The sequence below is a fragment of the Sciurus carolinensis genome, chromosome 14 (assembly GCF_902686445.1).
Source record: "Sciurus carolinensis chromosome 14, mSciCar1.2, whole genome shotgun sequence".
Lineage (NCBI taxonomy): Eukaryota > Metazoa > Chordata > Mammalia > Rodentia > Sciuridae > Sciurus > Sciurus carolinensis.
The window spans coordinates 12,120,932-12,134,992 of NC_062226.1; the positions used below are offsets into that span (position 1 = coordinate 12,120,932).

The window sequence follows — 14,061 nt, forward strand, 5'->3', positions numbered from 1 at the left end:
ACATTTGCCGGTAAATGGATGAAACTGGACAACATCATGCTAAGAGAAATAAGCCAAACTCAAACAATCTAGTGTCAAGTGTTTTCTCTCATATAAAGAGTGGGAGAAGGACCCTGTGAAAATACAAGGGGTATCTCTAGGTTAGAGGAAGGACATAGAAGGAATGGAGGAGGGACAGCAAAAGTGAGGACCGGCAGAATGAAAATGACCAAATCATGCTATGGACAAATATGAATATATAAAAGTGAATTTCATCTTTACATTTACATCTATAAATCACCAATAAAGAGATAATAAATAAATACAAGGAGTACCAGTAGAGTAGAAGAAGGTGAACAGGAGAAGGGATGAGGGGAGAGAAGGTGTTAAGTACTAGTAATTAAAGAGGAGAGAATCATATTCCATGCATGTATGGTTATGTGAAAATGAGCCCCACTATTATGTGTATTCATAAAATGCACTAATAAAAACATTAAAAGAGAAAGGCAGACTCTGCTGGCGGGGACATGCACAATCTGAGCAGAAAGGAGGTCGGCACCCTGCATATTGAGCCGGCATGGGAGAAGAAATTCCATGTACTTCCCACAGGTTCAGGGAGAGCTGGGAAGGGGACCTCCTTAAAGTGAGACTCACTGTCTAGACTCTCCGAAGATCGGAAACCCTTGCCTACTTTTTTTTTTTTTAATCCTTTTTTGTGTCTCTAAAACACAAGGACCACTTTTTCTTTTCTTTTCACTAGGTGGGTGAGTGCCCATCCCCAAGAGGGAGTCACCGTCCAGAAGTGAGAATGTACCAGGAACCCATCTGGAGTTCTAGGGGCAGGAGCCGTGGTGTCCAGTATGTAGGTCTTCAAAGCAGAGCACAGCAGAGTGTGTATCCTGCCTACACTGGCTGTCTGAGCTGAGCCTTGTTCTAAAATGGCTCTTTTTGTGAACTGAGGTCATGGCAGTGAAAACACTTACTGAAACACTATAAAAGGCAAATTTTAGCAGAAGGTAGTTGTGCATACATGTTTGTAAAAAGTTTTTAACAATTAACCGGACAATTCAATACAGACAGGCATTATACTCTCAGTGAAACAATTGAAGAAAGATGTTCACATCAAGGTCACGAAGAATCAGGGTTGGGGTGTAACCCAGGAGCAGAGGACTAGTGCATACAAGGCTCTGGTTTCAATCTTCAGTGCAAAAAAATAAACAAAGATTGGCTAAAAAAGAGCAATTTAGAGAGGACATGATACATGTGAAAATCATATTTCCATTAACTGGGAAGATAAAGTCCATCAAACCAAAAATAATCTACTCAGGACATTTCCCAGAGCTGTTTTGATGTCCCAATTCCTCAGACTGTAGATAAAGGGATTCAGCATGGGGGTGACCAGAGTGTACAACACAGACACAACAACGTTTTTGTCATTATTGCTATTAGATGAGAGGACAAGTAGAGTCCAATAATTGCTCCATAGTACAGGGAAACCACAGAGAGGTGGGAGCCACATGTGGACAAGGCTTTGCAGATTCCTTTGATGGAGGATCTTCTCAGAATGGTGGCCCCAATGTGACCATAAGACACCAGAATACATATAAATGGCAGGGTAATGACCACTGATCCTACAATGAGGATAACTAGCTGATTGATGGTGGTATTGGAGCTGGACAGTTTAAGTAAGGCAGAGAGGTTACGGGAGAAGTGGTGGAGAGTGTTGTCTTAAGGAAAGAGAGCCGGACTAGGAGGAGGGTGTGCACAAGAGCCACAGCAGAACACAAGACCCAGGATACAAAGACTAGCGGGAAACAGAGGCTCTGTCTCATCATTCTGATGTAGTGCAGGGAGTGACAGATGGCCACATACCTGTCATAGGCCATTGAGGTCAGAAGGAAGCTGTCAACACCTCTGAATAATGAGAAGATTTCCTGACAAATGCACCCAGCATATGAGATGGACTGAGTCTGCGTCAGCATGTTCATGAGCATCTTTGGAGCTGTGACTGAGGAGAAGCAGATGTCAGTGAGGACCAAGTGGCTGAGGAAGAAGTACATGGGGATGTGGAGGAGAGAGTCCAGCCTAATGAGCAGGATGATGAGCAGGTTCCCCAGCACCGTGGTCAGGTACATGGCCAGGAACAGGGCGTAGTACATGCCTTGGTCCTCTGGCTGGATGGGGAGCCCCAGGAGGAGGAACTCAGACACGCTGCTCTGGTTCTCCCTCCTCATGTTCTTCAATTTCTCTTTTACTGAAATGGAAATGTGAAAGAATGATAAATCACTGTGACTGTTATATAATAAAAGCATGATGTTAACTAGTCAGTAAATGCATTTCAACGTGAATATATCAAGCTTTTTGACACACTAGTGGACTAGTGATATTTTGGAGAAAGGATGTCATTTGTACAACTAGGAAGCAACCCAACATCTTTTGCAAAAAAACCGTGAAACTCCTAGAGGAGCATGAGATCAAGCCAAATCAATCCAAGGACTCATGAAGAATCTGAGATTAGGAAACAAGGTGAGAAACCAGTTATTAGAAAAATGAGTGGGTGATCACTAAAGGCTCGTTGGCCTCTCTTAACTTCTCCACGCCTCTGAGTCTCACTTTGGCTAATGCTTTAATTCCAAGAATCAGATCAAATGCAGAGAATCCGGTGGGGAAATTTCCATCTATAAGATTTCAGCATGTGCAGAGGTGGTGGAAATATCCTATGGAGCAAGTTGAGGACAGGCTTTAAGGGTAGAAATATAAGTCAGTAACAAGATGTCAAGTGGCATACCTGGCCATACATCCATCAGATCTTCCTTTAAGGATATTCTTTCCCGGGGCGGGTGAGAAGGCTCCACGCGCGGGTGAAGGGCTGCCTCCTGCGCGGCCTTCAGGGGACACGCGCTGTCCTACCCTTGGGTCTCAGCGCCGGCCCCTCCCCCGCCCACCGCGGTCACCCGGGAAACGGGTCGCGATAGCCAGCGGACTTGAAGCTGGTTTCATGGCAGCCGCGAAGAAAGCAGTTTTGGAGCCGTTGGTGGGGGCAGTGGACCAGGGTACCAGCTCCACACGCTTTTTGGTTTTCAATTCAAAAACTGCTGAACTACTTAGTCATCATCAAGTAGAAATAAAACAGGAGTTCCCAAGAGAAGGATGGGTAGAACAAGATCCTAAGGAAATTCTGCAGTCTGTCTATGAATGTATAGAGAAAACCTGTGAGAAGCTTGGACAGCTCGGTATTGATATTTCCAACATAAAAGCTATCGGGGTCTGCAACCAGAGGGAGACCACTGTAGTCTGGGACAAGTTAACTGGAGAGCCTCTCTACAGTGCCGTGGTGTGGCTTGATCTAAGAACCCAGTCTACCGTTGAGAATCTTAGTCAAAGAATTCCAGGAAATAATAACTTTGTCAAGTCCAAGACAGGCCTCCCACTTAGCACTTACTTCAGTGCAGTGAAGCTTCGTTGGCTCCTGGACAATGTGAGAAAAATTCAAAAGGCTGTTGAAGAAAATAGAGCTCTTTTTGGGACCGTTGATTCGTGGCTTATTTGGAATTTGACAGGAGGAGTCCGTGGAGGTGTCCACTGTACGGATGTAACAAATGCAAGTAGGACCATGCTTTTCAACATTCATTCTTTGAAATGGGATGAAGACCTCTGCGAATTTTTTGAGATTCCAATGGAAATTCTTCCCAGCATTCGAAGTTCTTCTGAGATCTATGGCCTAATGAAAACTGGAGCCTTGGAAGGTGTACCAATATCTGGGTGTTTGGGGGACCAGTCTGCTGCTTTGGTGGGACAAATGTGTTTCCAGAATGGACAAACCAAAAATACGTATGGTACAGGATGTTTCTTACTGTGTAATACAGGCCGTAAGTGTGTGTTTTCTGAACATGGCCTTCTGACCACAGTGGCTTACAAACTTGGCAGAGACAAACCGGTGTATTACGCGTTGGAAGGTTCTGTAGCTATAGCTGGTGCTGTTGTTCGCTGGCTAAGAGACAATCTTGGTATTATAAAGACCTCAGAGGAAATCGAAAAACTCGCTAAAGAAGTAGGTACTTCTTATGGCTGCTACTTCGTTCCAGCATTTTCAGGGTTATATGCACCTTATTGGGAACCCAGTGCAAGAGGGATAATCTGTGGACTCACTCAGTTCACCAATAAATGCCATATCGCTTTTGCTGCATTAGAAGCTGTTTGTTTCCAAACCCGAGAGATTTTGGATGCCATGAATCGCGACTGTGGAATTCCACTCAGTCATTTACAGGTAGATGGAGGAATGACCAGGAACAAAATTCTTATGCAGCTGCAAGCAGACATTCTGTATATTCCGGTATTGAAGCCCTCCATGTCTGAAACAACTGCACTGGGAGCTGCCATGGCAGCAGGGGCTGCAGAAGGAGTTGGCGTTTGGAGCCTTGAACCTGAGGACTTGTCAGCCGTCACGATGGAGCGGTTTGAACCTCAGATCAATGCTGAGGAATGTGAAATTCGCTATTCTACATGGAAGAAAGCTGTGATGAAGTCAATGGGTTGTGTTACAACTCAGTGTCCGGAAAATGGTGACCCTAGTATCTTCTCTAGTCTGCCCTTGGGCTTTTTTATTGTGAGTAGCATGGTAATGTTAATTGGAGCAAGGTACCTCGCAGGTATCCCATAATACCAACTCATAATCCCATAATACCAACTCATGGATTCCCAAGATGCATTACATAAAAAAGGTAATGAGAGAATCCAGCAATTCTGTCTCTTAATGTGATGACACTATTCATAGACTGATTTTATTTATAAGCCACTTGCTGCATGATCCTCCAAGTAGACCTGTGGCTTGAAATAAAGAAAATGCAGCAGAAAGAATGCTAAAAAAAAAAAAAAAAAGATATTCTTTCCCACTCACTCAACATGTTCAATCTCTCACCCTTACCCTTTCCATAGGAATTTCCTTGGAATGTGGGGAAATGGTTAGGTTTTCTTTCATTTCCCCCCTTTGTGTTCCCTCAGGTAGAAGTAGAAAATTTTCATTCAAGTCCTCAGAACACCAGAACATAATTGTCTTTTCCAGTCACATCCAGGATCTGCCAGACAATAGGCTTTGTGTAAATGTCCATCTAGCATAAGGAAATAGTATCTTCTCCTTTTTATTGTTCCCATTCTTATGCCAAAAATCCTTAACTGGTATTGTTCCTGTCATGATTCTAAGATTTCTTATACTTTGATAATCATTCCTCTCACTTTTCAAGTCAGTTGGTCTTACACCTATTCATGGAAAAAATAACAAATTAATAAGGACAGAGAGCATGATGATCTGTTTGCCACACAATAGAATCCATATTTTATGCAAAGACTCACTGGACTGATCATCTTTGTCTTTGAAAGCTGGAGAGGTGTCTCAACTTAGGACTCATCACTCAGATTTGGGGTTAACTGAAGTTTAAAGTATCAATTCTCTCAATTCAAATGAAATTCTCTTTAACATTTCTGCATTCTTCAGCTTACTAACTTAAAAATCCTGTTAAAGTAATGTTGTTACCTGACCACACATTCAGTTGTGTTGCTTATACTATAAAAAAAGCTATCAGTTCATCAGAACAAAAATAGCAATTAGTTGTCTTTTCATCATTTAGTTTGTTCCAATATTTTGTATTTCCAGCAGTATCTACATTGTAATAACATTATTCATTTGTAATTTGGGACATTAGTATACATTATTATACTAATTAGTATACATTATTATACTATACATATATTAGTATATATCTATCTATCTTTATACATATAAAATAAAAAGTTCTAGGAATAAAATGTGAGGTAATATATAGTGACAATTTTAAAAGCTTTTCAAATTACAAAAGGTTAAAGTGACAGAAAGGTCATTCTATGTGTTCTTTAAAACGAGCATTTGCTAGAGATCCCGCCTCATGAAGAATAAAATAATGAGCACTCTAGTTGGGTGTTTGATGATGATTGGGCTAGAGCACTTGATGAGCAGAGAAACCTCAAGACCACGGTCATCTGGGAAAAATGTGGATGGAGCCAGAGTTATGAGGCTTTGTCTGCTGTAATAGAAAGCTTCAATCCTATTCCAAAGCAACAGCACATTCAAAAAAAAAAAAAAAAAAAAAAAAGCTTAAGAAGTAATGAAATATTTTAAGTAGCTTTCTTATACTGGGTGGAGATAGAATTATAGCAAGGAAAGGGTGAGCAGAAATCTGAATAGGAAGCTATTACAACTATGTAAACACAAAATAACACCTGTTTACACCTGGAGTGTGGCAGTAGAGATGAATAAAAATGACAGTTTTAGAACAAAATTACAGTTTTAGTATAAAATTTAGAAAAACTCCCAACAGGATCTAATGGGGGTTAAAGCTATACAAAGGAAAAAATTTTTTTCTAGTATCTTCTCAAAAATGAGACGTAAGATCAGTTTGGAAAAAAAAACAAAACACTTCTAACTGGAGATTTGGTTTTGCTATCTTCTTAAAATCTGTATAGGATCTCAGGTGGAGATTGAGTACCCTACACAGAACCATGTGTCAGGCTCTGGTGTGAGGAGGTGTAGAGTCTAGGGAGCAGAAGCACATGCATATGTAACACAGAAACACACACAGTGATACTTCTGAATGTAAGTTCTACTTGTGCTCTGACTGGGCCCCTTACATGATGAGCACAGATACCATCAGCTATAAGACATGGGACGGTCTTTCCCTTTCTCTCCAGAAGGCATGGAATGCAGTAACAGGTGGAGTCACTAAAGAGCTCAAAGATCCATAGCATCAGCGAGAAGAGTTATCAGTTCAGAATCAAACCATTTGTGTGTGTGTGTGTGTATGTGTCCACACATGTCCATAGTTCTGAGAAATCAGTCTGATTAATAATTTTGCAAACCATCCACAGCTCCAAATTAGAGAAAATCAGGACATGATTACTTCACTGCCTTTGCTTCCCTTGTGGGAAGAACCACATGTGGAAGTAGGCCTAAGGGATTTCACTCTTGGAGGAATAATGACATTACCAACAGGCAGCCTTTAGGAACCTAGCAGTGCACACTATTTTTGCTTTCTCAGTTAACCTTGAGGAAAGTGTGATTCAGAGTCCATCACAAACCAGGGTGAGGGTTGAGTGTGATAACCCAAAGATCTCAGTAATGAACCCTATGCTATTTAAAAGGTATCAGAAACACTCTGATACCTTCATTCTCTGATTAAAAGAGTGAAAGAGAATACATGTCACAGTCACCCCTGAAGCCCGAGGAATGGAATAGAGTTTCTACAAATCTATCTCTTGGCCCAAACTATGATGCCAGCATTCCATTGGTGCAAGATTCTTATGATAACATAGAACTACCATTTGGTATATGCATCCTACTAATCCCCTCACAAAACTGATCTCAAATTCATTCAGCACATCTCTAGATCCATTTCTTCCTGGCAGAAACTGAATCCATGTACTCATTATTCAAGGTGAAGATCTGTGAATACTTAGAAATATCACTATTTGGTTCAGTTTATATTAAATCGAACCTGTACTTGGAATTGGTACTTGAGTGAAGAAATCCTGTGATATTTAGACTTCAGGAATGGCTTCTGGGTCCTGTAGATCATAGTCAAACATCTGTTTTCCCTGGCAATAATCCTCCAACTGACCTGCATGTTTTCCTAGAAGGGAAGGATTGACAAAATTTCCTTTCCAACCCAAAGAACATCATTGTACCTCCCTCTTTCCTTTCATGTGTAAGGATAAAAATAGAATTCACAACTACAAGATTTCTCATTTGATTAAACCATATGGGATAAATTACTTCTTGAATTTACAAATAACATTACTACTTTCCCAGGTGCCAGATATCATTTCCTGGAAGAACTTCACTTTTATCCTCTTCAACATCAAGTCTCTCCTAGTCTTCTGATTCCTGGCCAAAAGTCTCTTCTTACAATAAATAAAAATTTAATAACAAAATATACTTGCATATGCAGACACAAAAATGAAAAAGTAGGCAAATAGTATTATCAGAGCTTTCAAAGAACAGCACTTCAAGTTCACATAAACATGACCGACTTCAATAATGATCAGAAAAGACAAACTAAAGCCTCAAAATTGTTCCACTTTATATCAGGAGATTGATTAAGTTTGGGAATGCTCCTTGCTGATAATGTTGTAGATTATTTGGTTAATAAAGAAATAACATCTAGTTATGATTTACACTGTAAAATACACATTGCCATGGACCAGTCAAATGTGAAATTTGTATCCCAAAATACCTCAAATATAAATTACAAAACTGAAGACAATACTAAGTATCATAACAGCAGCTCTCATAATAGCAGAAACAAAGGGGAAACATTCATTTAAGTTTTTATATTCTTTCAGAAGGAATATTATTGAGTAATTATTTACCATATTACAGATGTATTAAAGAAATGTAAAAATTGAAAAGGCTAGATTTTGACAATATAACAAACATAGAACAAAAAATAGGGTTGCATATGTATGTGTATGCATTTTATGGACTCAGTGTTTGCATGTAGTGTATAAATTTAAATATTGAAACCATAACTCCCTATATTTGAAGACAGGTTCTTTATTGAAGTAATTAATGTGGAATAAAATCGTATTGTTTGGGAAGCCCAGGAGATGGGAGACTAGAGACATCCAGGAGATACGATCTACTCACTGAGATTAAATCAAATCAACAGTTGTGAGGCTGCATGAGGAGGCAGGAGGGCTTGGAACTGGATTCTGCACTAGATTGCAACTCAGTCGGTGACCAGGGAAACCCCGGAAACATTGGTTTTTAGGATAACAAAAGAACTTTAGAAAGAAGCAGACTGCCCCAGCATCAGGCAGAGGGCAGTGCAGTGAGAGAGGGGAAACCCCCCTTCAGCAACCAAAGGAATGACAGGGATTTCAAGAAATGTAAGCCTTGCTACTGGGAAAATACGCAATCTGAGCAGATAGGAGGTCTGTACCCTGCATGGTGAACAGGCATGGCAGAAGAAAATCCCTGTACTTTCCTCTGGATTCAGTGAGAATTGGGAAGGGGAACAACCTTAAAGAGAGTTTAATTATATATTCTCTCTTAAGATCAGAAACCCCTGCTCTGGCTTCTCCTCCTCCCCTTCCTCCTCTTCTTCTTCGTCTTTCTCTACCCTCCTCCTAATACTGCTTCACCTTCCCTTCTCTTCTTTTTCCTCTTTCTCACCCTCCTCCTTCTTGTTCTTTGTGTGTGTGTGAGTGTGTGTGTGTGCGCGCAGGTATGTGTGTTGTGTGTGTGTGTGTGTGTGCAAACCCAATGTCCACTTTACCTTTTCTTTCAGTAGGTTGGTGGGGGCCTGCCCTAAATCTGTAACACCACTGTTGGGAGTTCTAGGCGGCAGGAGCTCTGGGTTCCAGTGTGTAGATTTACAAAGCAGAGGAAGGCAGAGTGTGTGTCCTTTGGACACAGGCAGCCTGAGCCTTGTGACCACAGGCAAGACAGGCTGGGTGTGGATGCCAGAGGCACTGGGTATGGCAGCGCTGCACCTGGGTCCAGTGGGAAGTGTGCTGTCCACAGCCCCCCACTCCAGCCAGAGCCCACGCCAGCCACCTCTTCCATCCTCCAGGCATTTGGAGGATTTGCTGCTCAACCTGGACAGGAGCCACTTTCCCCAAAGCATATGAATAAGGGTCTGGGAGGTGGGAGGTGGTACAATTAGATCAGTCCACAGAGTCTGTGGCTGGTGGCTCCTACCACAGCAATGTCCCTGTAACCAGGTACAAAAAGCAGTGCTAATGAGGGCTAACTTAGCTCTGCAGCAGACGTAGGTGGGCATGGATGGGTGGAGCTTTTCACTGAGCAGGTTTGGCCTATTGGAGTTGGAACTGAGAAGGAAAAAATTAAACTTTATATGTGTCCCACATACTTCCCCATAGCTACATGATTATAAAATTGAAGCCCTGGAAGTGTCTTCTTGTAATTACATCAGTCAGGAGAAATATTAATATGTTCTGGTTTTGCATTCACCTTTTCCCCCTAAGGTGCTTCATTGTGTTTTGCCTCATTATTTGTTTTTTAATGTTGCCTTCTAACTTGTGTATTTTTCAGTCAGTTGGATTTTTCTCAATACCTTTTTTCTTCTCATTTATTCCATTTTCTCCTCTTTGTTTGTTCTCTGTCCTCATTTCTTCCTTGGTCTCCCTTCCCTCCTCCCTTGCCCCTTACTTCCTATATGTTTCAGTATTGAGTTTATTACAATTGATAATTTTTCAAGCATTATAAGTTTAGGTCCTACAGAGCCAGGGCAACCACCCCAGTTTTTGAATGCTGGTTCTTGTGAATACACCAGAAAGAATTCAAGCAATACTTGGAATAGATTTCAACAAGTTTAAAAGAGTGAGAAACAAGGCGAACATTCAGCACAGGAACTGTACAGACTGCCTTGAAAAGAGGATGGTAAGGTTCTTACCTATTGGAGTTTTCAAGGAAATTGAATCTTTTCTTCTTGCCCAATTTTTCTGCATCCTTACTGGTTTACTACCCTTTGTATAGCCCTCAGAAAGCTTTCTTTGCGAGGGTCTTGACGTTGTAGCTGACTGGGTGATTGGCAGCTGTGACATAGTTTCAGTGTAAAGGAAGGGCCTCGGGACTTGGTTGCAAGAGATCATGATGATGTGGTCTGGAAAGAGTTGATTCCTTTGAGGGGTTGTAATTAACTACAGGAGGTCTTGACATACCCAAACCACACTTTTCTGAAGCTTGTCTGTTTCAACTAAGGTCCCCGTGACTTTAAGTCATAGCTCCCTTAGTAGATCATAATAATCTGCAGCCTAGGAAAGGTTGGGCATTCGGATCCTTATTTGTAAATGCTTGCTTGTTTAGAAAAGTTTCCGTATGGTTATAGTTTTATGACTCCTGAATTATTCTAGGTGCATAAACCTAGTGTCTGTCTCTCATTGTCTTTTTCTCTACCACCTGTTCATGGCTAATTAAACTTCCTAACCATAGTATTTCATGTTATTACTCACCTTCTTTCCTCTTTGGAATTGTGGTGATTATATTTAGTTTTACATTGTATGTCGATATGGTTTGCTCCTATGTTACTACAATTATTGGTGTTATTCTTTCTTATTAATGTAGTGTTGGTGGGTGAAACAAGCACTTTGATCAGGGTTGCTCAGGTATACCCCTAGCCCGGGGCATCTGTTTAGAGATCACTGTTCATTTAAGAGAACTTCACATAAATAGTGGAAGAAAAATCCATCCCAACAGTTATGAAAACCTCAGCATAGAATCATAGGAAACATGAGAAAACAAGATGCCCCCCACAAATCCACAATTTCCTAATGAGTGACTAAATGCCAAAGAATTTAAACATTGACTACTAAAATGATTAGTTCAAAGAAGGTACAAATGGCCATCTGAATGAATTAAGGAAGATAATACAAAATGCAAATGAGAAATTTGACTAAGGAATGAGGATTCTGAAAATCAACGAAACAGAAGTCTTGAAAATGAAAAGGTGAATAACTCAAATAAAAGTTCAGTTTAAATTCTCACCAGAAGACGAAATCAAATAAAAGACAATTTCAGATCTTGAAGTTTAGGTGAATTGACTAGAATATCCAAACAATAATGAAAACAAAAATAAAAGAGTAGAAGCAGAATATACAAAAAGTCCTGGACAATTTCATGAGCTCTGACTTAAGATTCAAAGACCTTGAGAGGAACATGGGCTAAAGCATTGACACGGGTTCAGTGACATAATAGCAGAAAAATTTCCAAACCTCAGGAATGAGATGGATATTAAGACACTGGTTGCATTGACAACTTCAAATACATAAGACCAGAAAAGGACCTCTTCATGGACTAGGGATGTGACTCAGTGGTTAAGTGCCCCTGAGCTCATCCCCTGTACCCCCCCAAAATAGAATTCTACAATACATTAAAAATATCATGCACCATGATTGAGTTGGATTCTTTCCAAGATGTAGGATGGTTCAACATAAACTAATCAAGAAACATAGTATACCACATAAATCGAATTAAGAGCAAAAATCACATGATCAAGAAAAGACCTTTGGACTGGGGTTGTAGCACAGTGGTAGAACACTTGCCCACCACATGTGAGGCACTGGGTTCAATCCTCAGCACAACATAAAAATGAATAAACAAACAAACAAACAAACAAACAAAAAACAAATAATTAAAAGTTTAAAAAAGGAATTTGACAAAATTTAACATCCCTTCATTATAAAAACTCTAAACAAATATTGCTGGAAAATGGGCATGAATTTATAATCCATTGCAAATTCTAAAAGAGAGAGGATGGGGAACTATTGGTCAATGAATACTAAGTTACATTCACATAGGAGAAATTATTTGTCTCCTATGGCACAGTATGGTGACTATGGATAATGATACAACACTACATATTTCTAAAAACTAGAAGAAACTATAAATGTTTAATTTAAGGCAGTGATAAATATTTGAGGATAAAAATATGCTTTCCTTGATTTGAACATTATACACTATGTACATCTTATATGGAAACATCATATACTGTTTTATAAATATGTATCATTTCTGTCATTTAATCTAAAAATATATTAAAAGCTAGTACCAAAAGTAAATCTAGATTTCTAATTGAGGTTACACACGAAAATTAAATCACAGGGAATAACAAACAAAAAATAAAATCATGAAACTATGAAAAGAAATTTTTTATTTGTAAACATTTATTTATTAGTTACAAAAGGTTAAATAATATCACACTGAAATTATTCCTCTACTGAGGATGTTTCCCAGAGCTCCTTTCATATCCCGATTCCTCAGACTATAGATGAAGGGATTCAGCATGGGGGTGACCAGAGTGTACAACACAGACACGATGACATCCTTGTCATTAGTGCTGTTAGATGAAGGGACAAAGTAAAGTGCAATAATTCCTCCATAGTACAGAGAAACCACAGAGAGGTGGGATCCACATGTGGACAAAGCTTTGCAGATCCCCTTGATGGAGGGTCTTCTCAGAATGGTGGCCCCAATGTGACCATAAGAGACCAGAATACATATAAATGGCAGGGTAATGACCACTGATCCTACAATGAGGATGACCAGCTGATTGATGGTGGTATCGGAGCTGGACAGCTTAAGTAAGGCAGAGAGGTCACAGAAGAAGTGGGGCAGAGTGTTGTCTCTAAGGAAAGAGAGCCGGACTAGGAGGAGAGTGTGCACAAGGGCCACAGCAGAACACAAGACCCAGGATACAAAGACTAGCAGGAAACAGAGGCTCTGTCTCATCATTCTGGTGTAGTGCAGGGGGTGACAGATGGCCACATACCTGTCATAGGCCATTGAGGTCAGAAGGAAGCTGTCAAGACTTGCAAATAACAAGAAAAAGAATTCCTGACAAATGCACCCAGCATATGAGATGGACTGAGTCTGCGTCAGCATGTTCATGAGCATCTTTGGAGCTGTGACTAAGGAGAAGCAGATGTCAGTGAGGACCAAGTGGCTGAGGAAGAAGTACATGGGGGTGTGGAGGTGAGAGTCCAGCCTGATGAGCAGGATGATGAGCAGGTTCCCCAGCACCGTGGTCAGGTACATGGCCAGGAACAGGGTGTAGTACATGCCTTACTCCTCTGGCTGGATGGGGAGCCCCAGGAGGAGGAACTCAGACACACTGCTCTGGTTCTCCCTCCTCATGCTCTTCGAGTTCTCTTTTGCTGGAGAGGAAAAAGAGATGGAAATCTGGAAGAATGAGAAGTCAATGTGAATACTAAGTAATAGTATCATGGTTTTTAATTAATCAGTATGAGTACTTCAACCTGATTACCTTAGGCTGTTTGTCCACTGACAGGCTAGTGACAGTCTGAAGAAAAGATGACATTTTTCCTCTTAGAGAACAACTGAACATCTTGGGAGAAACCTTGAAACAGCAGAATGCTTATCAAATCAGACAAAGTTACAACTTGAGGGGTTCAGGATGGAAATTTGAGATTAGGGAATTAGTGTGCATGACCAGGTTAGTAATCAACTAATGGAGAGACTAATAGATGATGTGATGTCTAATGTTTTTTTTCACCTCTCTTAACCTTCACCAT

The 14,061-nt window shown here is 40.5% G+C and overlaps 1 protein-coding gene and 2 pseudogenes across 1 annotated transcript; 1 reads left to right on the top strand and 2 right to left on the bottom strand.

The window, feature by feature from the left end:
• Positions 1-1,282: 1,282 nt before the first annotated feature.
• LOC124964828 (olfactory receptor 50-like) lies at positions 1,283-2,216 on the bottom strand (annotated as a pseudogene).
• A 733-nt stretch (positions 2,217-2,949) lies between these two features.
• On the top strand, positions 2,950-4,639 carry LOC124964915 (glycerol kinase). The gene has a single exon (XM_047525672.1). It carries the CDS (start codon positions 2,978-2,980, stop codon positions 4,637-4,639), a length of 1,662 nt encoding a protein of 553 aa, XP_047381628.1. The 5' UTR covers positions 2,950-2,977.
• Positions 4,640-12,724: 8,085 nt separating this feature from the next.
• On the bottom strand, positions 12,725-13,663 carry LOC124964916 (olfactory receptor 50-like; annotated as a pseudogene).
• Between the last annotated feature and the right edge of the window lie 398 nt (positions 13,664-14,061).